Genomic DNA, 23,060 nt, shown 5'->3' on the forward strand with positions numbered 1-23,060 from the left:
TTATCAAAGTTAAACTTAAAACTTAAGCCATATTGCCATCCTCATTGACAAATGCAGCAAAAAATAAGAAAATTCAAATTTGAAAATTCACTAATTAACTAAGTTATTCAAAAAACTCTTCAACTTAATTAAAAAAGATTAAAAACAATGGAACCGCCTAACCCGTCTGACCCCTACTTGATTTTATTCAACGTTTCGGCCTAAATTGCATTGATCCTTCACCACCTAACGCTTAGACCGATTTTTAAAACAGTGCTTGAGAATCATACAGCATTCTCAAGACAAGAAAAATGCTTAATATTTGGAAAATTAAAAATAAAAAGAAAGTGTATTATATTTCTTTCACCTAAAACCACGGACGAGGATTTTCTACTCTCCGAATTTCTCTACCTTTTCATGCTCTTTTATTTGAACGGTCATGATTAAGCTATATCAACATCTTATATTAATTTTTTTATAGAAATAATAAGATAAAAAATAATATGAGAGAGAAAGAAATAGAAGGGGATGAAAATAAAAAGGAAGAGAATTCTCCTCCTCCGAAACCACAGCCACACACTGACACTGTCATCAAATCAAATCAGAGTGGCATCTCCAGTTCCCGTGATTGCAGCCAGCCGCCCGCCCCTCCCACGCGCTCTTCTTTATTATCCTCTCTCTCTTTCCCCCACCTACCCAAAACCTCATCTCCCACTGACACATACACACTCTCTCTGTCATGGTACGTAATCAGTAATGTCGCCGCCTCCTCAGCTCCCGCGATCAGATCTCGACTCCCCTCTCTCCCCCAATCTCTAGAACCCGAGTTCTCTGCTCTTCAATGCACGGCTACAGCCGGCTCGGCAATCCCCGACCCGCGGGCTCTCCGCCGTCCTCCCCCCGCTGCCGCCACGGCCGCAACAAGAACGCAGCCGGCCGCCGTGGGCCCAAGCAGAGCATTCTGGAGAAGGTTGTCGTCTTGCTCATCTCGGTCGTTTTTAAGCGCCGCGCCGTGCTTTTGTTCGCGCCATTGTTGTACCTTTCGGGGATGTTGCTGTATATGGGCACGGTGAACTTTGATGTAGTTAGCTTGAAACATGCGGTTGTTGTGGTTAGTAAGCGGTCGCCTCCCGGCTCAGTGTATAGGAGCCCTCAGGTTTTTCACAAGCTTTGGCCTCATATGCAGGCTGAGAGCAATCACACTCACAATTTGGTGAGTGAATTCTTGCAAACTTTCGATTCGATTCCATTGGGTGGGGGATTCTAAGTGCACCATTTTCTTCTGTATCTGGTGAATTCATGGCAAATTTAGAGCATTATACCAATCTATGTGCATGCTTGTGTGTTAAGTTTGATATGGTCAACTATCTTTTGTTATGCATTAGGGTTTACTACTGATTTGGGTAATTTGATCTGACTGTACTAGGATTGAAAAAGAACACATAGTTTAATCAGAACAAGGAAAAGGATGGTGTGCTTGTCAATCGAATCACTTTTGGTATAGAAATGTAATGTCTTTATATGAAATTGCTGTGATAGGTTGCTCTCTAGAGTAACGTCTTATGGGGGCTCACTTAGGTAGTTACTTATGCACTTCTGCAAATTTGTTGGTTACAGACAATGTGAATTGACTGTATGCTGATATGAAAACGATGCAGTTGATGGCGGTGTGGAATTCGAAAGTGCGGCAAGTTTGGAAGCCTTGTATTAGCAACGATATTTCAAATGAAGGTTTGGTTTTCTCATATGAAGATCACAATTAAACTGAGAATTACGTATTTAAAATATCAAATGGATACATTTATCATACTTGCTACCCAGAATTTTCTTATTCAAACTCAGTATGTGGTGGGTTTTGCAGACTCTGTTACCAATACTCACTAAACTGCACTTTCAAATTGTTTAGAGATGATGCTTCAGAATTAATATGGATTGCAAATGCCTGTAAAGAGTCTATCACCACACATACTCGATAAATGGTGGAGTGGGTGCATAAAAAGTACTAAACAGGATTTGTTCGAAAATGAAAATACCCTGCCACCTGCTGTTGTGCGCACACAACTACACACACGTCTCCCAAGACATATTACTTCAGCTACACACCATTTTAACGCCATGTTTATGCCGTGTGGCAAAGTACTTAATAAAAAGTGTTTGAAACAAAATATGGTATGTTTTTAGTAAGTTAACTTGGGAGGAATTTTAAATCTAAATTTCTGTTATTCTGATTATTGGAAAATAGAATGAATAATTATGTGGTTGTTAAAAACTAAATGAATAACCAAGTGCTGTGTTTTAAATATTTGGACGGAATACAGGACTACCAAAGTCAAATGGTTTCTTTATAATTGAAGCGAATGGTGGATTGAACCAGCAACGTTTGTCGGTAGGTGTGATTACATATAACTGGAATTCATTTTCTTGATTGGTATGGCTTTGTTGATTTGTTATCAATTTTTCTTGGACTTGGGTGGCTGCCATGGTTAGAGTTTGCTATCTGTGTGTTGTGGTTGGATTCTTTTTTTAATTGGTTGGGTTGCTTTGAATGCATATTGTCATTGTTTTTGTGATTTTGATCTTTGCATAAAGATATATCAATCACCGAGTTGCTTTGAATTTGAACCAGACATTTGAACAAGAATCTACATGATCAATGGCCTAAATATCAGTGTGCCAACATAACATTCTGGACTGTCTACCAAACTTACATTTTCCTTTATCTACGTGTGTATTTCAACTCATTTATTTATATGATATTCATGCGAGCCCAAAGCCATCCCTGTTATTGTAATTTTCAGTGTCCAATTGTTATTTGTTCCATCAAATTACATTTGGACTTGGACAAAAGGATTCTGCATGAAATTCATGAATAGCTGACAATAGAAACTTGTGTCAAAAAACATGTCTTGTGGATCCGATTTTTCCTTTCTTTTTCTCTGACAGTTTTCTTCACGGCCTCAATAGATTTGTGATGCAGTTGCTGTGGCTGGACTATTGAATGCAACGCTTCTGATTCCAATTTTTCATCTAAATAGTGTCTGGAAAGACTCAAGGTGATTACTAGATTTATTGTACCATTAAGATTCTGATCTAATCATCATCATCTGCATCACCACATACATGTAGATTTTTATTTTATTCATCGTTCTAAATAGTTTAGCATGATTAATTCAGAAAGGTATAACTAGGTTAACTTAGTTTCTACATTAGCCACGACAAGTTGACAACCGCAAAAAAGCCTTATCCAAACTATTTGGTTAGATATGAATTGCCAAATTTTGGCTGATGCACATTTTTGAATAAAAATAAAACTAAGCAAATGGGAATTCTTCATTTGAAGTCTGTGTAGCCTGCAAGTGAGGGAGTTATTCTCACTGTAATTCAGTGTTTTTCCTTCTCCAATTTTTTTATTTTTTAAATGAATTTGATTTAAGTTTAATAATTGGATCCTTGTGATTCTGTGTCAGTCTTTTGGCCCTCCTTGATTCATGTAAAAAATTATTAGTTACTTATGGCTTGAGTTATAGCAAACTTCACATAGAGGGAGAGCTCAACTGTGATCCCCCTCCCACTTAGACCTTGGTCTTCTTTCAGCCAAAAAGAATAACACCATATGGTGGCTTATAATGGAGGTAGTTGATGAAAAAGTGCTTGCATGTGTATTGGATGCAACATACAATTTGACCTGGCACCCTCTTCATTGGTGCATGGTTGTCTAGGAGATCCTAAGCTTTGAAATTTGACGACTGAGAGTATCCGTAAAGCATGGCAGTAAAAATCTAAAATATTAAAAACTTGTCATGTTTTGATGTTTAAGGTATTGACCATTTTATTTTCTACTTGTTGCAGCCACTTTGGGAACATATTTGATGAAGATTTCTTCATTCATGCTCTCAGAAATCACGTGAATGTGGTTAGGGAGCTCCCAGGGGATATACTTGAGCGATTTGACAATAATATAAGCAACATTGTGAATCTGAGAGTGAAAGGTTGGTCAAGTCCAGCTTACTATCTTCAAAAGGTCCTCCCAAAGTTGGAACAAATGGGGTATGTGTCTTGCCTGTATTGTTGTTTGTAGTTAGTTTTTCTCCCATTTTCTTTCTTTCTTTCTATCTTTCTATATCTATATTATAATGTGTTTTACCTTTTAATTTTTTTAATTTTGAGTCATGCACTTGCATTACATTTTATGTGACAGCTATATATAGTTTCTCTCAATCCGTGTTGCAGGGCCGTGCGAATTGCACCTTTTTCCAACAGATTGGCTCTGGCAGTTCCTTCAAAGGTCCAAAGGCTTAGATGCTTAGCGAATTTTGAAACACTGAGGTTCTCAAATTCTATAAGAACGCTTGCAGATAAAATGGTTGAAAGAATGGTTAAAAGTAGCTCCCAGAGAGGGGGAAAATATGTTTCAGTGCATCTTCGATTTGAAGAGGTGTGTAATTTTTGCTATCCTTATAAATGAATCATTTCTGATTTCTTCTGTGACTGTAGTATCTTTTAAATGAACAATTTCTAACTTTTTATCTCTCTTTGTCAAAGGACATGGTAGCATTTTCTTGCTGTGAATATGATGGCGGGGAGGAAGAGAAACACGAAATGGATATTGCTCGAGAAAGAAGTTGGAGAGGAAAATTCAGGAGAAGGGGTAGAGTAATAAGGCCAGGTGCAAATCGTGTGGATGGGAAGTGCCCTTTAACTCCATTAGAGGTATAATGCTATTCTTTCTTTCTCCTTCAGTTTAAGCTGTGAATCATTCTGCTACTTGGGTTTTTGAAAAATATTTTAAAACGTGGATAACTAAGTTTCTTTAAAAGAAAACTCTTGTTCAGTGTTCAGATATCTTTTGCTGATAATTTCTACTTCTGCTAATTTAATATTTATAGGGGTCGGTCCTGGCTTGGCAAAATCTTAAGAGGCTTGTGAACCACTTGTAAATATTTTATTTAAGGAAAATGCAAATTTGTGTTGGGCTCTCATGCATATATCCGTCATAGTCAAAATCCTCCAAAGCGCAAATACGTGTAAATATTATATTTTAGGAAAGCACAAACACTTGAATGTATTGGCCTCTTATGCATATATCTGTCATAGTCAAAATACTCCAAAGAACATGCTCAGGACCTTAGCTTAAGCTAAATTTTTTTAGCTTATCCAGTCTTCAAATGGTCTAGAGGTAATTATAGCTCTTGGTGAGTGGTTTTCAAGTTGCTTGCAAGGCTTGGCTTATTCGTAACCCTAGTTGCCAACTTTAGTTGGGGTCGTGCATGATTAGGACCAGGACTTCAGCCTTCAGCTCTAGTGGCTTACCTTTTTTATGACTTAGTCCTCAGCTTTAGTGCCTTTCCTTTTTCTATGATTTCCCTGTGAATATAATTACGAATGTTGCTGATCAAATCATCTTCATGAATTGTAGGTTTGATGTTAATTATTAAGTTGTGATTGCAATGTTGGATATGATTGACCATTTTGATGCTGTTTATCTTTCTTTTGGTGGTGTAGTAGGATATGAGCTTGAAAGCAATTGGGGTTGACACAAAAGAGATTGGAGTCTATTTAACAATTTGTGGTCTTTAACTTAAAATATGAGAACTGTGGTTGTGGCTGTAAATAGGGTTTACTGGTCAAATCTCTTCCCTTCAAAATGAGTCGTTTATCATCATTTTGCACTTCACTGACTCTGTACTTCCAAATCTTGGTAGTCTTTTTCTGCTTTTGTGGGTTTTCAAAATCCCATGAATTTCGCAGTTTTTTGGGTCTGTCCATCCTGTTTTGAATATGATCTGAACGATGTTCATCCCCGAATCAGCGTAGCTGAGCTGCGAAACAGCATGCTTGACAGCTTGGCGTTGGTCTAGAATCTAGGGTTCCTGGAAAGTTTTGCTTGCTGGAAGATGAGTTTTTGGAATTGAAAGGGCTTGGAGATTAGTTTAGATAGATTGCGTCTCTTTTGCTGGACAGTGGTTTTGCTTTTGGTGGAGGTGGTGGGAAAGAGAGGGTTTTGGCGGGAGGGGCATGGGGACTTTTTTTGCCCCTCTGAAGGTTTTGTATTTCGGTTTAAATGAACAAAATGTTAATGCCTCATCATCATTATTGTTTTGACTAATACATTTTTTGTTGATTTTTATTTTGGATGAACATGGTCAAATTTTGTCCGATAGCTGGTCTGGCCATGGCTGGACCAAGTACAGAACATAAAGCTAAAGTTCATCCTAATAGGGATTAGTATTGAATTCTTTCTCAACCTTAGTGACTAATGAAGTATCTGGTGCTGTAGGTAGGAATGATGCTCAGGGGTATGGGATTTGATAATACCACCTCAGTTTACGTTGCAGCTGGAAAAATTTATAAAGCAGAGAAGTACATGGCTCCTCTTAAACAGATGTTTCCACACTTGGAAATGAAGGATACACTGGCAACTGCAGAAGAACTTGCTCCTTTTAAGGTATCGTATGAATGCAATTACATCTCCAACGAATTACGCATCAGTCACATAGAACAAAAGCAAACATTAGCTTCAAACTAGTGAAATATTTATTATACCATTTCTGCAGGAGATCCAGTCATCTAATTTTACTCCTTTTCATATAATAATAGACTTAGCTCAAGGTAATTTTTTCAATGCTAAATTTTCTGATGTAGGGCCACTTATCTAGGTTGGCGGCTCTTGATTACACGGTTTGCCTCCATAGTGAAGTATTTGTCACCACTCAGGGAGGAAATTTCCCCCACTTCTTGATGGGTCACAGGCGGTATCTCTATGGAGGACATTCAAAGACAATCAAGCCTGATAAAAGAAAATTAGCACTTTTGTTTGATAATCCCAATATCAGGTAACGTGTGGTTGAAGTGTTAAGTTAAATTTGACTTCATCTGTTCAGTTTCATCCATGCAACCTAAAACACGTAGCGGTAACTAAAAAAAAAATAAATAAATAAACCACATATTTTAAACTCTGTTGAATAGTTTTCTAAGGCACGTCTTTGCTTTCTTTGCCTTTCTACGTTTTGACTTGTGCATGTTGCAAATGTTAAAACTCGATTGAAAATGCAAAAACAATCTGAATAGTCGTACAATTCTAACATTTTGTTTCTCTTTGTGTTGCGCTGGGAATGTGTATTGTTACCATGCATTGCTTATCTTTTTGACCTTTGTTAACTCCAAGCACCTCGGTGTTCTCTGTAATGGTTTCAGTATGGTTGTCGCTTCCATAGTATATCCAGATTAAACTAGCAAATAAAAATGGGGCAACAAATGATATACACACACACACACACACACACATACACACACAAAACGACATGGATGTAATTTGATTACTTCCTCTGAGTGGTCGTTTGTTTGCACTAGAACGCATCGTAGACAAACAACTTTAACATTTATATTCATCCCTATTTCGTATACTGCAGATGGGAAGATTTCAAACGGCAGATGCAAGACATGCTTCGCCACAGTGACCAAAAGGGTGTTGAATTGAAAAAACCCAGTGCGTCGCTGTATACATTTCCCATGCCAGATTGTATGTGTAAAGAAGCAGACGCTAGAAATGAAAGCGGTAACGAAACAAACAAGACTGATTTGAATACATAAAATTGTTCACAAATTACGATCTTTTGTTCACCTGTAATTTATTGTATCATTAAAATTGTTTGATTAGAAAAATAGTGTATCATGTAGTTTGTTACTCAATTCGTTGTATATGTACAATAAAAGATCAAGTGAAAATTCTTTTGTATCAATGAGATTACTTTAGATGGTCCTAGTTAAGCATTTCTTTTTTGGGATGTTAGGTTTAGAATTTAGATTTTTTATTGGAAGGATAATTGAATTGATGTTATTTTTCAGAGCAACTTATATAGAATAGGTTTATTGTCACGTGACTTTCAATTACAATAATGCAATGTCATGTAGTCATCGTGACAATCTTTATTTTTGTAGTCGGTTTGTTCCTCTATTTGTTACATATTTTGTTTTTCTTCCTTTGTCCTTCACAATCCAACTTTTTACCTTGTTAACAAAGCGGGTTTGATCATTCAGAGTTTAATTAGCTCCTGTGGTATTACTTTGTTGGTCTGTATAATTTAGGTTTGTGGACATTGTATATATTTTGGTTTCGTCTTGGGTCATGATAAGGTTTCCGCTTTCATTCTTGTCAATTGCTGTTCCTTTTTTGTCTTGATAAGAGTTGTGTTTGTTAGATTTATTGGGTTTTTTTTTTCAAAAAAAAAAAAAAAAAAAAAACACACACACACACACTAAATAGCGTCGATGAACAGTACTCCGATTTCCTAGTTTGCATATGCATCTAAATCTTTCTGCATCCAGAATCTGCATGGCTTTGGCGGAACCGGATTCCAATAATATGAGCTTAAGGATCAAATGATTCAGATCGTTAAAATTTGATCTAACGGTTACAAATAGGGTCTTTATAAAAGTTATAATAATTGTAATCGTTGAATTAAATTTCAATGGCTCCTATCAAATGATCCTTATGCTCAGATGATTGGGATCCGGAGAGGATCCGGTTTCGGCTTTGGCATCCTGCATCGGCAATCTACATCTAATTTCGGCATGTGCATGTGCTTATATCTGTAATGCATCTATCTGTTTGCCTAACAACACCTACATCTGTTTGTCATTTTTTTTGTTGGTTGGCAAACTCATGTTTTTTACCACCTGAGTTTGACGGGGAGTGTTGAAATTTATTAATTTATTTAGGAAGTTAATTTTATATTTGATTTGATTTTGTATTATGGTACTTTTAATGTTTTATATTTTAGGTTTTCCAATATAGCTTGTAGTTAGTACGAGATACAAGTTGGACAAAATATAATCCTTTGGTATGTAGTCACCATGACAATTTTTTTCAATGAAAAAATATTATTTTCAGTTCTTGTGGTTGGTTTGTTTCTTGATTTGTTTGTTATTGTTCTTTTGTTATTCGCACCTTGATTTTTACCAATTTTAATACCACATGATGTAACATATGATATATTTGATAAGAATGGGAAGACCACAGTTTGGCAAACCACCAAAGATCTACTAGCTTTTTTCTTTCGGCAAACATTCAATAAGATACCATGCATAACATTGCACCTACTTACCATATTATGCGATGCTATACATGATATAAAATGTGATAAGACTAACATTATTCTTCTTGCTATGCATACCAGATACTTTTCCCTAATTGATATCCTTCCCCACTATCCAATATTCACTATGATACCCTCTCTTTTTGACAAAACAAAATCCTTTTATACTTTTTGAGGACCTTTTGAAAATATTGTTACCATTGGGAGGGAATAGCATAAAATATATGACTCGGAATATTCCTCTTTAATTTGTTCCCAAATTTTAAAATTATGGTACACAGTAAGATAAGACTGTTGGCCAAAAGACAGACATGCCCCTCGAGTAAGGCACCACCATGTAAGGAAACCTCAGCCCACAGGAAAAATAATTTTAGGCGATCGGGGCAATTCAGCAATTGTCTTAATGCAGTGTTTTCTTTCTACAGAAAAAAACTTTCAAGCAACTAATCTATTTTTTATGTTATTTTCTTATAAATAAAGTGAATTTAAGTGAGATACGAATAATGAGAGTATTTACTCTTGATGAGAAAGACTTTTACTGCTTTTAAGTCACACACAAATTATTAATTAGATAGTTTCGTAACTAGTAAAATGAGAATTAAACCGGTTAGTCTGGACTAAAGTAATGTACCACTTGAGTTTATAAACCCCTAACTATAATTCAGAATGCTTCAAATTAATATCGTATTTGTTAGTAAAGAAAATATAATTGGAAAAATAAAACGCCGATGTGGAAGCATTTGAAATGTTGAATTGATTTGAAATTTTGATTCACGCTTATGAGTGCCTATTAACCGTTAATAAACTTAGTTCCATTCCACGTCATAAAATATCTTAAAAGGAAAAGTGGTTTGAATTATCAATTATGAATGGAAAAAGAAAATCCCACAAAGGTAAGGAAATAGGAATGTGACGTAAAAGTAGAGCTACCTACCAAAATGGAGCCATATCTGTAACCACTAACCACTCGTCTTTTTCACCAACTCGGTCAAATCCTTCCCTCCCCACCTCATAAATCAAACCCTCCGACTCTCTCTCTCCTCTCTCTCTCCCCTATGAGTAATCTGTCTGTCTTCTTACATATAAATCTCTTTGCTTCCCTGCTATTTCCACAACCAAAACTCTCTCTCTCTCTCTTGCTTCTTATCTCTTTCACCTCTTCAAACAAAACACCACAAACTCTCTCTCTCTCTCTCTCTCTCTCTCTCTCTCTCTCTCTATATATATATATATATCTATATACCTATACACACACAGAGTTACTGTTGTATTGTATCTGATCCAGAAGAAGAAACAGATGGGGAGAGCACCTTGTTGTGAGAAAGCTCACACCAACAAAGGGGCATGGACGAAAGAGGAGGATCAGCGCCTCATCGACCACATCCGCCAGCACGGCGAGGGCTGCTGGCGCTCCCTCCCTAAAGCCGCCGGTACGTATATTCATCCATCCAACAATTCAGTTTCAATTCAATATTCCTCCGTCTATGATCTATCATTAAAAAATTCGATTTTTGTTCATGTATAATTTTATAGGGTTGCTCAGGTGCGGCAAGAGTTGCAGGTTGAGATGGATAAACTACCTCCGCCCTGACCTCAAGCGTGGCAATTTCACACAAGAAGAAGATGAACTCATCATCAAGCTTCATAGCTTGCTTGGAAACAAGTAAGTAACCAAATCACCCACTTTTCTTCAAGCGGTGGATTGCCTGCGTACGATTGATTTGTGATTTGATTGGATGTGTGTAGATGGTCATTGATTGCGGGTCGATTGCCGGGAAGAACCGACAACGAGATCAAAAACTACTGGAACACACACATCAAGCGAAAGCTCATCAGCCGTGGCCTCGACCCTCAAACCCACCGCCCGCTTAACCAAACCACAACCGCCGCTTCTGCTGCCACGCCCGCCTCTCGCTTGGACCTGAGAAATCGTTCTTCGCCATCGTCCGCTGTATTTGATCACAAAACCATCAAAAACAACAAATTTGAATTGTTGAAGCACCCCAAAATGGAGCATGAATACTACAATTACAATATAGAATCGGAGGCCAATTGCAGCACCACTACCGGCAGCGGTACCACAACCGAAGAAGACCAAAAACAACAGAACAAGTATAAGTGTTCTGATCTCAACTTGGATCTATCAATTGGGCTAGAGCCGTTTCAGTCCGAGCCAACTCGGGCATCGTCTGGGAACTCGGCCGAATCAAGACTGCAGCGGATCATAGTTCCCTGTAATAGTAATAATAATCATCAGTTTTTTGGGAGAGTGCAGTCGACGGCGGCGGTGGCGGTGGCTCAGGCTGTGTGTGTGTGCTGCCAGGTTGGATTTCAAAGCAGTGAGGCATGCAGCAATTGTCAGTGCACCAGTAACAATGGCTTCTACAGATTTCACAGACCTGCTTTGAATCCATAGCACCATTTTATTATTTATTTATTTTCTTTTTTTATCTTCTTAAATACACATTTTGATAAGTTAAATACCTTCACTTTCGAATTTATTACTTTCTGGATCTTGTATTGTACGGACGTAGAATATGAAAGAACAATAATCATTTGGAAATCGACATTTACTTATGTTTGAATTCCTCTATCATTTACATATTTGTTTACATTTGTGGGGATTTAATGTGAATTATTCTACTCTAGTGGTTTAGGATGACTTATATGGAATTGTCAACGTAATGTTTCAATCAAATAATATCATCTGTAAATTTATCTTTCACAACATGATAACATGTTTCATGAATTGCTCTCGTGGTGGAAAGGTGTACGTATATTTGAAATTTCATTCAGTTTCACTTTTATGTAGCGAGGCTTACTTTTGAAATATATACGTAATAACTATATTTTACAAGCTTTAAATTTGAGATGATCTTCAAAATGAGCCATGATGTTTTAATTTTCTTGCATTGCATCCTGAATGTTTGGAAGTGTATCAAGTTACACCTTTTGTCTCTTTGAATTTCTAATCCTCCCTAAATTGATGAGTTTTTTTGTCAACGAGATGCAAATATAGCTTACACGTCACGTTGTATAAATTTTTTGAGAGGTCATGCTACGACTGACTTAAGTTTTGGTCATTCAAGAATTGTTATTTGCATATGCAAAAGCTTATTCTACCACATCTACATTGCATGCGCATTTGACGCACACAGTCAGCAGATAAGTTCGGTTAAAGTCTCTCTAGTGAGCTGTAGTGTTCGGCAACCGGCATTATTCGGGTTCTGAAATTCCATACATCAAATCATATATACTGGTTTGACCCAGAAATGAAAAATCTTATATCTAGTGGGTGGATAACTAAGGCTCGTGTTTGGTACATAGAATTAGAAAAGGATGGATAACCTATTAAATAAAAGGTATGTTAAAAAGAGAATGATAAAATTAGGATGGTACATTTACACATTTATTTTTATCTCGCACACATTTTTATTAAATTTTGGTTAATATCTTCTTCAATTTATTCGATCTGATGGCTGACAATTGAGAGGGTTGTGTGAGCAGTAAAAATGTCTGTGAATAGCACTATCCTAAAATCATGATCACGTAGAGGATAGAAAATGGATTACTCGTGAAGAAAATTTATCCATTCCTATCCTCCTTAATATGGTAGGGTCGGAAGGGTTGAATTTTCTGCATAGCTGATCCTCCTCTAATCCTTTCTAAATAAAAATTCATTCACTTCCATCTTTAATATACTTTGAAATGTGTGAGTTTGTTATTTCAATCTAATCATGTATACCAAATCAGTCCTAAGTGACTATTTTTGTGGACTATACTCTATAGTGTGGGTACTTATATTCACTTATATTAAATCAAGATACAATTCTGAAATAGGCAAACCCTATTTATTATGCCAAAGGTAAGTGAACACTGATAAGCTTTTAGGCCCAACATAATTCACTACTATCATCATATTGTTTCAATTTAATCATTTATTATTAAATGTTGAATTTTTATTACAAAAAATCTCAATAATATCAAGCGTGGAAGACACCCATATATATATGTCGGAAATCGACATAAGATTTTATTTTTCTGCACATACTACATTCAAAAGATGTGAAATTGATATGACAGACGAAAAAAAAAATGTGGTGTGATAGTAACGATACTTTCATTTAGGATATAGGAAGATGTGACATATAATTAAGATTGGATAATACGATTACAAAAATGAATTAGCGCTTAATAACATAGTATTATGAAAAAAAAATTAAAATTAATTAACAATAACTCCTAAATAATATATTTTTGTACATGTTTATATCGAGTTTAATAATATGAACTTTCCATAGGGTGCATTTTTAATATGAAATTTTTAATATGTATTTTTTAATATGCATTTTAAAAATGTATTTATTTAATATCCATGTTAAAGTTTGCTAAAATGAATTAAGAGGCTGTATTTGATTATACGATTACACTAAGATTCAATTTTCAAAAGACTACAATTAAATTAAAAATGCTTAAATATTGTTAAGTATTCTTAGCTAGCCCATCATATTGAAAATTCTCGACTCCGCCTTTGATTAAGTACTAACGATTCCTCGTTACTTCATTTAAGAATTATTCTCAATTGAATGACTTATGTATTTACACGTTTTTTTCTTTTTTAAAAGGGGTTAACAAGTGGTTTCGTCACGACAATCTATTTTTGGGGTCGGGAAGAGTCACAAGGACATTTTGGCGTTTCTCTTCATTATCGTATGATTCACCAGCGTCAGAAATTAACCCAAGACATGCCCTCTTAAATACAAATTTGAAATTCATTTCTAACCACTGGATCACACCATGATAGTTATATTTACATGTTTTTAGGATTATGAACTTGTCAATCAATCAAAATCCTACTACTTAGAATAAATCATCAAACAAACTGACTTGTATGTAACCAATTTTGGGTAGATTTAGGTAAGGATTATCATTGATGATACCATATTCTTTTTTTTTTCTTTTCATTTTTTCAACTGAAAACTGTAAGAACCTAACATCCACCAGACCATAGTACAATAAGTAATGAATATTTTATTTATTTATGGGACACCACCTGACCTAACTAGCTTTGGCATCTACCGTTTCTCACTTTATATCACACCTAGACAGAAAGAGAGACATGTGGCATATATTTGCTGACATCTTCTAACTAACTAATTATGCCTACCTTCTATTATTTTTCTTATTATTATTTTGATCAGCATTTTTTTAAGAAATTATTATTGGTATTCTAAAATTCAATTGTACACTTTAAATTTTTTATATTTACAATGAAAAATAATCTTATGAGAAGTACACAATTAAAATTTTGAAGTATCAATAGTAGTTCCCCTTTGTTATAGTTAGGAATGTAAGCTAGCTCGAAACAATTGGAGCCCACCTTGGGTCCGGCTCGTGTTTGACTCATTAAAGTTCAACTCATGAAAAAATCAAGCCAAGCCTAGTTCGACTCGATCAAGAAATAGTCAAGTTTGAGCATTGGTGTGTTTGGCTCGTAAAGCTCGTGAGTTGCTCTAAAGTTTTTATGAAAAACTCGAAGGAAGGCTTGAGCTAAGCTCGGTTGTTCAAGCTTGACAAGTAATTTTTTTTTTTTTTTTTGATAAGGATAATAATAAATAAAATAAAAACATGTCTTCAACTCTTGATTAAATGTTTGGTAAGGATAATATTTTTGTTTTTTTTTTTTTTGTACTTCTCGTATATGCGTATTTAGAGTGCCAAGTCCAACTAATTAACTAAATTAACCAAAAAAAAGTAGAAAATATTGTTTAATAGGATTTTTGTTTTAATTCTTGTGGGCTTCAATGAAAATAGGACTTCAAGTTGACTCTCAAAAAAACCCTAAATCATACAACAAAATAAGCTAAACTAAGATTTAATTGTCGATTGTTCACTGTTCCATGTGCTAATATATGCTTTAGAACTTTTTAGAGGTAAGATATTGCTATAAATTTAGTGCTATTATTTCCATGGTGATTTATACAGAATACTATATCATGATTTTTGTTTTTACAGAACATTATAGTATCATGATTACTGAATAGTGATTACTACATAACACATTTAGACATGTAAGTTTTGATGAAATAAACGTTTGCTAATTTTGTCAACAAATCAAATTTTGACCTACAAGGACTTACGTGGTGCACACAATGGTATAAATTGCACACAAGGGAGATGAAATCATAAAAAACTGGATGAGTTGTCAAGAGTTTACCTGAAACCTCCGTCAAACAAATAAAATCAAGTTCAAAAGGGAACAAAATAACCTTAATTTGATCAAATTATATCAATTGAGGTTTAATTTAGTTAAGAGCTAAATTAAATACTTAGCTCAAATCAAAAAATAAATCCCACAAAATCAATTGCTCGCCTATAAATACTAGGCTCATTTTCAAGAGATGGACTTTAGAAGAACTCAACCCCCTCTGGCCAAAGCAAACACCAAACACCCAAACACTCATGTTCTTCAACAAGCTCGTGGAGAATCAACAAGCACAACAAATGCATGTGCCGATTCATCCCCTACTAAAGGCAAAGATCACTCACCATGTTGTAGGATGAATTGAAGGAAAACTTTAGCTAAATGAAGATTATTTGAGCAACATACATTGATTACTTAACAATTCAAGTGCGGAAGCTAGTACACATGGACTAAAAAACAAATCTCAACCATGAAATTCAAAGCCTAGTTGTGTGGTGAACCATGACTAAACTCAAATTTACAAGAGAGGGTTGAGAATCCATTATGCCTTTATAGATCCTCTTTACATTTTCAAAGGCTTCACCCAAGGGAGGCCTTTATTCCTTTGCTCTCATTTGCTGCTAAGCTTCTTGGATTTAAATGGTGGAATAAGAATCTCCAAGTTCCCAAGATAAGAAACCTCTAATTTCTCCACACCAAGGGGAGATGTGAAGAAGAGATGAGTTTGTTAAACCATTTAACTTATTGAGTTTGACTGATCAAGGCTCATTCGACTATTAAATCCGGAACTAACTTAAGTCTCATTTCGAACTTATTCATTTTGATTACTTATCTTTTAATTCATTCGCAAATCAATGTGTTCCTTCCGTAGTAATTCTGTCAAAATTTTTGTTATGTACTGATGTGACATATAAATGGACCCCCACAAGTCTAACTAAATAAAAAAATAAATTAGAAATAGGTCTAATACTTTAATAATTAATTAAAAAAGTTGTCAACCTAGAAACTCGGTCCCGCAATCACCTTTGATCCACCCCATACTCCTCTACCTCCATCTATGGTAGCCTTCGCCCATTTATTCTCTGGAAAAAAAAAAATTTCTCAAGACACCCATCTTTACACCCTTCATCGAATGGATTAGGATCGAGACCACCTTTGGTGACAGTTTGGATTGGTGATGATTTCTGTGACTCCACCATCAACATTTGGGCAATCAACAACTTCACAACCTTAATCTTGGAGAGCTTGTTGGGCTCTTCCCCATTGATCTTGGTGACACGGAGAACGGCAAGCTCTGCCTTGAGATAATCTCACTGTGCAAAAATGTGTTTTGCCTTAATTAATTATTAAACTCACATTAGCAGATAACATAATTTTTGACATAATTGAGACGGAATGATCACATTGACTTGAGAAACCTATTTTCATGGACTACATTGATCAATTTTCAATTTCAAAGACCATCATGATTGTGTGGGTCAATCTCATGGATCATTTGTGATTAGAACTCTTACATCTTGTGGGCCCCATTTATGTGCCACATTAGTACATAATAGAAATTTTGACAGAATTTTGACAGAATGACCACATTGATTTGTGACATCTATTTTTAGAGACTACATTAATCGATTTTCAATTTCAGGGACCATCTTAATGGTGTGGGTGAATTTCAGGGACCATTTGTGATTTAAACCCTATTTGGAGTGGGGAAATGATCTGTGGGGTATGGCTCCCCTAGGAGGAATTCTTTCTCAAGAATATGGGTATAAATTAAAACTAAAAAAAGTTGGTACAAATGTTTTAAAAAGTTGCAAATTAAAAAATGTGTATAAATTAAAAATATATGATACAATTGTTGGACATAAAATATAAATACATCAAATATAACGTTTCTAACATTAAATATAAATAAATACATTTAAAAATAGTTAAACAATATTTATCCATAATATTCAAATATGTTGATTTGTAAATATTTTATTCTTAAATAATAATGTGTATCAAACTCAAAAAAAATAAATAAAAAATAAATAAAACTTCGACCAATGAAATAAAAAACTGCGGAATAATTGCTCAATCTTGAATTTAATATTGTTTTTTTACCACTTACACATCACTTTTAATTTATAGCATCAAATTAAATTAACTGAACAAAATCAAAATCAATAAACAAAAATTAACAAAAGTACGTAAAAAGTAAAAAAAAAAAAAAAATGTGTGAATAACACTTCCCGTTAAAAATATGAGAGGGGGTGAGGATCGAAACTCAAAAGGATTAATTGGTGCTATATAACATTTATCTGTTAAGAAAGTGGGTCCGAGTGGTTAGGATTTATTTGGTTAACCAGAAAGCATAATAGAATGATTATGAATATAAAATTCTAGTGGGCAGAGAAGGAAAACGGAAGAAGAAGAAGTACATATATGCATGTGACATGTTACATGTTACATGTTCAGAAGGTAGGTAAGCCATCTCCCATATTAAATAATACAAGAACCTAGCGGGAAAGAAATATAATAAAAATGAACAGTTGGTTCGTTAGTTAAGAGTTTGGTAGTGGTGGCGTGACTCATATCACTCAAAGAGAGAAGATCTTGTTGCGAATTTGCATGTGCACATACAGTGAGGGTATGGGATTCCTGCATTAATGTGAAATGCTAATTGGAATCTTTTAAAAGCGGAATTATTTGTCATCTCATATTTTTGCATAATATTTTATATTATTGATGCGATAATTGATGTTAAATTGTAAGGTAGCAGAGAGTTTATAAAAAGTTCCATTTTTTAGAGAGATCCTTAGCATTTCCTCACTGAAAATTTTAGATTAAGGGGCTCTTTTGAAAATATTTTTAAAATGATTGAAATCATTGGTTCTAGGATTCACTTACGTTTCTACTAAGGATTGATTTCAAAATCATTTTCACAAAAAACGATTTCAATCATTTTAAATGAACTTCCAAATAAGCCCTTAAACCATCCAAGTTTTATCCTATTTACGTACCGTAATCAAAATTAAAATACGACTTTTGATTACAAAGTATTCTTGTACTTAAGAGCCGAAAAGTAAGTAAGGTTTAGAGTTTAGAGTTTTCAAATGAACAGGCCCGATTCAACCCATTTCCACGTATAGAAGTTTTAATATTGTACATTAATTCTCTGTAATAAATTCATCAAATTGTGAGAAAACAGAGAGATGTCAGACCAAAACGATGAGTTAAGTGTTTTAACCTTCAACAACATCTTAAGGGTAATGTTAGAAAGACTAAATTTTGTAAATTAATTGACACGAAAGTTGATGATTAGATTATTACTTAAGCGTTTATTAACATACTTATTTCTTACTGGCGACATATCATTTAGTTTGCAAATTTAGTCTACGAATTTAATCTCCCTAACATTTTTCCATTTTAATGTCAGACAATGTGATGCATAAAGTAGTATATTTAATCAACATCCGACGAGATAAAATTATTATTGACATGAGTTTATAAATCAATTGTCAAATTATGTGATGTTTATATGTGGTGTATATGCTATTGTAAAAAACTACGATTCATGGACGAACTTTTGACACATATTTTGTTAAGCCACTGCGTAGTGTATTTTAATGATTCGGACCATCTATATTTTAGTACATCATTTCTAAATAAAACAAATCTAAAATCATTAAGACATTCATTTGTAGTGAAAATGAATGAATAAAGTACTATAAATAAACACTAAATTTAATCCAACGGTCATATGATTTCGAATTTAGGTAATTTCTAATTGACATGATCTTTTTTTTTTAATAAATGATATTATCTATACTAAGGGAGTGAGATTAGCCTCACAATTGGCTAGGAATAATTTGGTCCTAAGACCTCTTTCTTACAAGTGAAGAGAAATATCACTAGACCGTAGTACTAAGTAGCAATATACATGATCTTTTAAGTGAGACATAAAAAATAAATAGTCGATCGTAAAAAATACGTTACATGATAATTTACATCAGTCTTACATCAAATGATAAGAGAAATTGTAAATAATACTCCAAAAAAGTTCAGTAAATAATATTACAACCTTTGATCATTATTTCAAAGTTTGAATAACGTTTTTATTATTTTCACAAATAGTTTTTTATGTCGATATCAAAATATTTATCGATATTTTCACAAATATTTTCATACACAACAGATATTTAAAGCCTTGGCCGGCCAAATAAAGTATTTATTTTTGTTAAATCATAATAAAGGATTTTTCTTCCGCCATGAGGGTGGATCATTAAATTGCAGAGAAATCCAGCCTTTCATTGCTGGTGCTCTGATTGACTTTACAAACGTAGAGAGAGTAGTACACGGACGAAACCATTCCTACTTTTCAGTTTCTTTCTCTTTAGAGGTTCGTACGTAACCTCGAACTCCCCCTTGATTTAGTGTCTTTCTTTTGTCAAATTGATTGAATGCTTTTAATTTTTCTTTTATTTATCCAAACGTTAGCAACCTTTCTATTTTGACTTTTTTGGTCTACTTTCTCTTCTTACTAGCTTTCATGCACGGGCACGGCGTGCTACTTGCAATTTACACGTTTTAAATATATTTATATGCATAAATTAACAAAAGTAAAGTCAAATATTTGAAGTAAATGAATAATTTTAGATCATGTTAGAAGAAAGTCCTCATAAACCAATTAAAGCAGCTAAATTCACATAATAGAATCGGTATTTATAGAATTTACATTAATAATAGAGAAAATAATATTTAATAAACAATTGATTGAATCATATTATTGCTAGCCTATTGTAAGGCTAAGCTCACCCATTCCCCCTTAATGCAGATAATACCATTTATTTATAAAAAATTAAAAAAAACAATCATTTGACAATTAATTTAATCACATTATTATTAGTGTGCGAAATACCTTTTTTATAACCAGCATTACACGCCTCTTAAGATGTTTTAAAGTGTTTAAAAATAGAGAAAATAATATTTAATAAATAACTGATTGAATCACATTATTGATAGCCCATTGTAATGCTAAGCCCACCCACTCCCATTTAGTGTAGATAATATCATTTGTTAAAAAAAAAAAAACAATCATTTGACAACTTATTTAATCACATTGTTATCCATGTGCGAAAAACATTTTCTATAATTGGCATTACACGCCTTTTAAGATATTTTGAACGTGTTTAAAAATAAAGAAATTGAATCACATTATTGCTAGCTTATTATGAGATACTAATAAAAATAAAGAAGCATCAAAAAGTAAATTATTAAAAAAATATTATTAAAATGACGAAAATGCCCCTACCTTATTTGATGCATTATTTTGGGATGCCTTTGAAGTTTTTTGTTTTGACGGCATTATTGTCCAAATATTTTTGTTGAAGCATGGTGACACCAAATCACTATTCACCTTTTCCATTCTCTTTATTTATAACTAGCTTTCATGCACACACTCAGGCGTGTGCAGAAAGTATTTTTTGAATCACGGCATGCTTCGCACGACTTACACGTTTTAAATCATGTTAGAAGAAAAGTCAAATATTTGAAGTAAATGAATAATATTAGATCATGCTAGAAGAAACCCCTCATAAACCAATTAAAGCAGCTGAATGCACATAATAAAATTATTCTCTATAGAATTTACATTAAGAATAGAGAAAATAATATTTAATAAACAATTGATTGAATCACATTATTGTTAGCCCATTGTGAGGCAAATCTCATCCCCTCCCCCTTAGTGCAGATAATATCGTTTGTTAAAAAAAAAAAAAAAATTTGACAACTAATTTAATCACATTATTATCTGCGTGCGAAAGACTTTTTTATAACTGGCATTATAGGTCTCTTAAGATGTTTTGAACGTGTTTAAAATAGAGAGAATAATATTTAATAAACAACTAATTGAATCACATTATTGCTAGCCTATTATGAGACTAAGCCCACCTCCTTTCCCCTTGGTATAGATAATATCGTTTGCTACAAAAAAAAATCATTTGACAACTAATTTAATCACGTTATTATCTGCGTGCAAAATTATAACCGGCATTACACGTCTCTTAAGATGTTTTTGAACATATTTAAAAATAGATAAATTGAATCACATTATTGCTAGCCTATTGTGAGATACTAATTAAAAAAAATAACAAACCACAGAATCATTAATTATTAAAAAAATACTATTAAAATGATGAAAATGCTGCATTATTTTGGGATGCATTTGAAGTTTATTGTTTTTGGGGCATTTTTGTCTAATTATTTTGGTAAAGCATTATGACACAAAAACACTGTTCACCTTTTGTGTTCTCTTTATATATAATAGATAGATATAATATAATATAATATAGATACAGATATAGATATAGATAATGTTGTTAGATAATAAAAAATATTATTTTCTAGAAAAAAAAATTTATGACCATTTTTACAAAAATAGCTAAATTTCAAAATTATTTACTTATTCATGATTATTCGATAAATAGACGAGCTATGTGTTTTTAAATACCGAAATTTTAATAACTTTACCCAAACAATCAAACGATTTATGATTTAGTTAATTTGTAAAGAACTAATCTTTAGATGGTGATCTAAAACGTAGACGACACCAGTTGCTAACTTCTGTATTTAAAAACAATAAATTAAAGAAAGAGCTGCGTACCTACTCATTTCCATGTGGGCTTTCGAGGTGGGACAAGAAGCAACAACATGATAACAAACAAGCACAAAAGGATATAACTCTACCAGCTTCGAATGAACTCCAAGAGGCATGCACATGAATGACTATGAGAGAGAGAGAGCGATCTAGAGAGAGAGAGAGAGAGAGAGAGAGAGAGAGAGAGAGAGAGGGAGAGAGGGAGGGACAGAGAGTGCATGTAATTGCATGGTTGGTAGTGGTTGTTAGAGAGGTGACGTTGGAAAGGCCAACTACCTGTGTTTCCCTTTCGAATTCATCAAATCCTTGGGGGTTTCTGGGGCCACTTCCCAATTGTGCTAGCTTTTTTGGATCTTTCTGTTTTACCATTTTACCTCCTAAATGGTAAGTGCGGGGTCTCTGTCTTCTGAAAAGATAGGGATAAAGCCACGTCACTTGCACCTAAATCTGGTGGCATTTGGCTTCAAGACAGAGGACCGTGACACAACCTAAATCTAATATATGCCCACTGTTATCGGCATGGCAAATAGCAGACATTTGGGGCCGACTCAATGAATATTTTAAGTAGGATTTGACGATTATATTTATTTATAGTAGGATAGAGAATGCTAAATTGTAACACATTCAACATATCAATGATACTGAAAGATTAGGCAAGACAAATTACACAAAAAAGTTTGGTCGTCGGAATATGTTTGTAGCCTTATTCTCCTTTCGTTTGATACGGGTGGAAAGAACCAAGATCTCCAAAGTAAGGTCGTCAAACTATGTACTTGAACAGTGTCAACTTACTAATAACTATAGACGTGTATGTAACATCTTTATCTTTTAAACATTGCAACTTAGGTACATAAATTTAGCTTTCGTAGCATCTCTGCGTTTTAAACAATATGAGCAGTTGAACACTGCCAATCTTCTGATAACTATGAACTAACGTACATAAATCTAGCTTTCGTAGCAACCCTATCTTTGAAGCAATGAGTAGTTGAGCACTGCCAAGCTTTTGATAATTATGAATCCACCTTCTATAACATCTGTTTTCATTATGTATGTATTTTCAAAACATTTTAAACACGCAACATCGTGCATACACTTTTGCTAATTATAACTTGTAATACAAGAAAGATCGACACTAGAAAATAAA

General features: G+C 34.0%; 2 protein-coding genes across 3 annotated transcripts; both read left to right on the forward strand.

Annotated features, from left to right (window-relative positions):
- The first annotated feature begins 616 nt into the window (after nt 1-616).
- LOC137710832 (O-fucosyltransferase 9-like) lies at nt 617-7,714 on the forward strand. Of its 2 annotated transcripts, none has more exons than XM_068449972.1 (10): nt 617-1,192; nt 1,638-1,710; nt 2,298-2,365; nt 2,944-3,032; nt 3,829-4,026; nt 4,210-4,414; nt 4,522-4,689; nt 6,257-6,424; nt 6,622-6,812; nt 7,389-7,714. In XM_068449972.1, the coding sequence occupies exons 1-10, from the start codon at nt 821-823 to the stop codon at nt 7,567-7,569; spliced, it is 1,713 nt and encodes a 570-aa protein (XP_068306073.1). In that variant the 5' UTR covers nt 617-820; the 3' UTR covers nt 7,570-7,714. The 2 variants fall into 2 exon arrangements, with proteins under 2 accessions (XP_068306073.1, XP_068306082.1); XM_068449981.1 differs by having other exon boundaries at nt 1,054-1,192; nt 1,597-1,710.
- A 2,425-nt stretch (nt 7,715-10,139) lies between these two features.
- LOC137710847 (transcription repressor MYB6-like) lies at nt 10,140-11,712 on the forward strand. The gene is made up of 3 exons (XM_068449993.1): nt 10,140-10,504; nt 10,608-10,737; nt 10,821-11,712. The coding sequence occupies exons 1-3, from the start codon at nt 10,372-10,374 to the stop codon at nt 11,488-11,490; spliced, it is 933 nt and encodes a 310-aa protein (XP_068306094.1). The 5' UTR covers nt 10,140-10,371; the 3' UTR covers nt 11,491-11,712.
- Nucleotides 11,713-23,060: the final 11,348 nt, after the last annotated feature.

Source organism: Pyrus communis, chromosome 1, assembly GCF_963583255.1.
Source record: "Pyrus communis chromosome 1, drPyrComm1.1, whole genome shotgun sequence".
Lineage (NCBI taxonomy): Eukaryota > Viridiplantae > Streptophyta > Magnoliopsida > Rosales > Rosaceae > Pyrus > Pyrus communis.

What these genes read in the sequence shown, in the direction of transcription:
- LOC137710832 (XM_068449972.1), top strand. Translation starts at nt 821, where the DNA reads ATGCACGGCTACAGCCGGCTCGGCAATCCCCGACCCGCGGGCTCTCCG. An exon ending in TGAACCAGCAACGTTTGTCG is followed by an intron (nt 2,366 to 2,943) that starts GTAGGTGTGATT and finishes CGGCCTCAATAG; the next exon opens with ATTTGTGATGCAGTTGCTGT. An exon ending in AAGAACTTGCTCCTTTTAAG is followed by an intron (nt 6,425 to 6,621) that starts GTATCGTATGAA and finishes TTTCTGATGTAG; the next exon opens with GGCCACTTATCTAGGTTGGC.
- LOC137710847 (XM_068449993.1), top strand. Translation starts at nt 10,372, where the DNA reads ATGGGGAGAGCACCTTGTTGTGAGAAAGCTCACACCAACAAAGGGGCA. An exon ending in CTCCCTCCCTAAAGCCGCCG is followed by an intron (nt 10,505 to 10,607) that starts GTACGTATATTC and finishes ATAATTTTATAG; the next exon opens with GGTTGCTCAGGTGCGGCAAG. An exon ending in CATAGCTTGCTTGGAAACAA is followed by an intron (nt 10,738 to 10,820) that starts GTAAGTAACCAA and finishes GGATGTGTGTAG; the next exon opens with ATGGTCATTGATTGCGGGTC.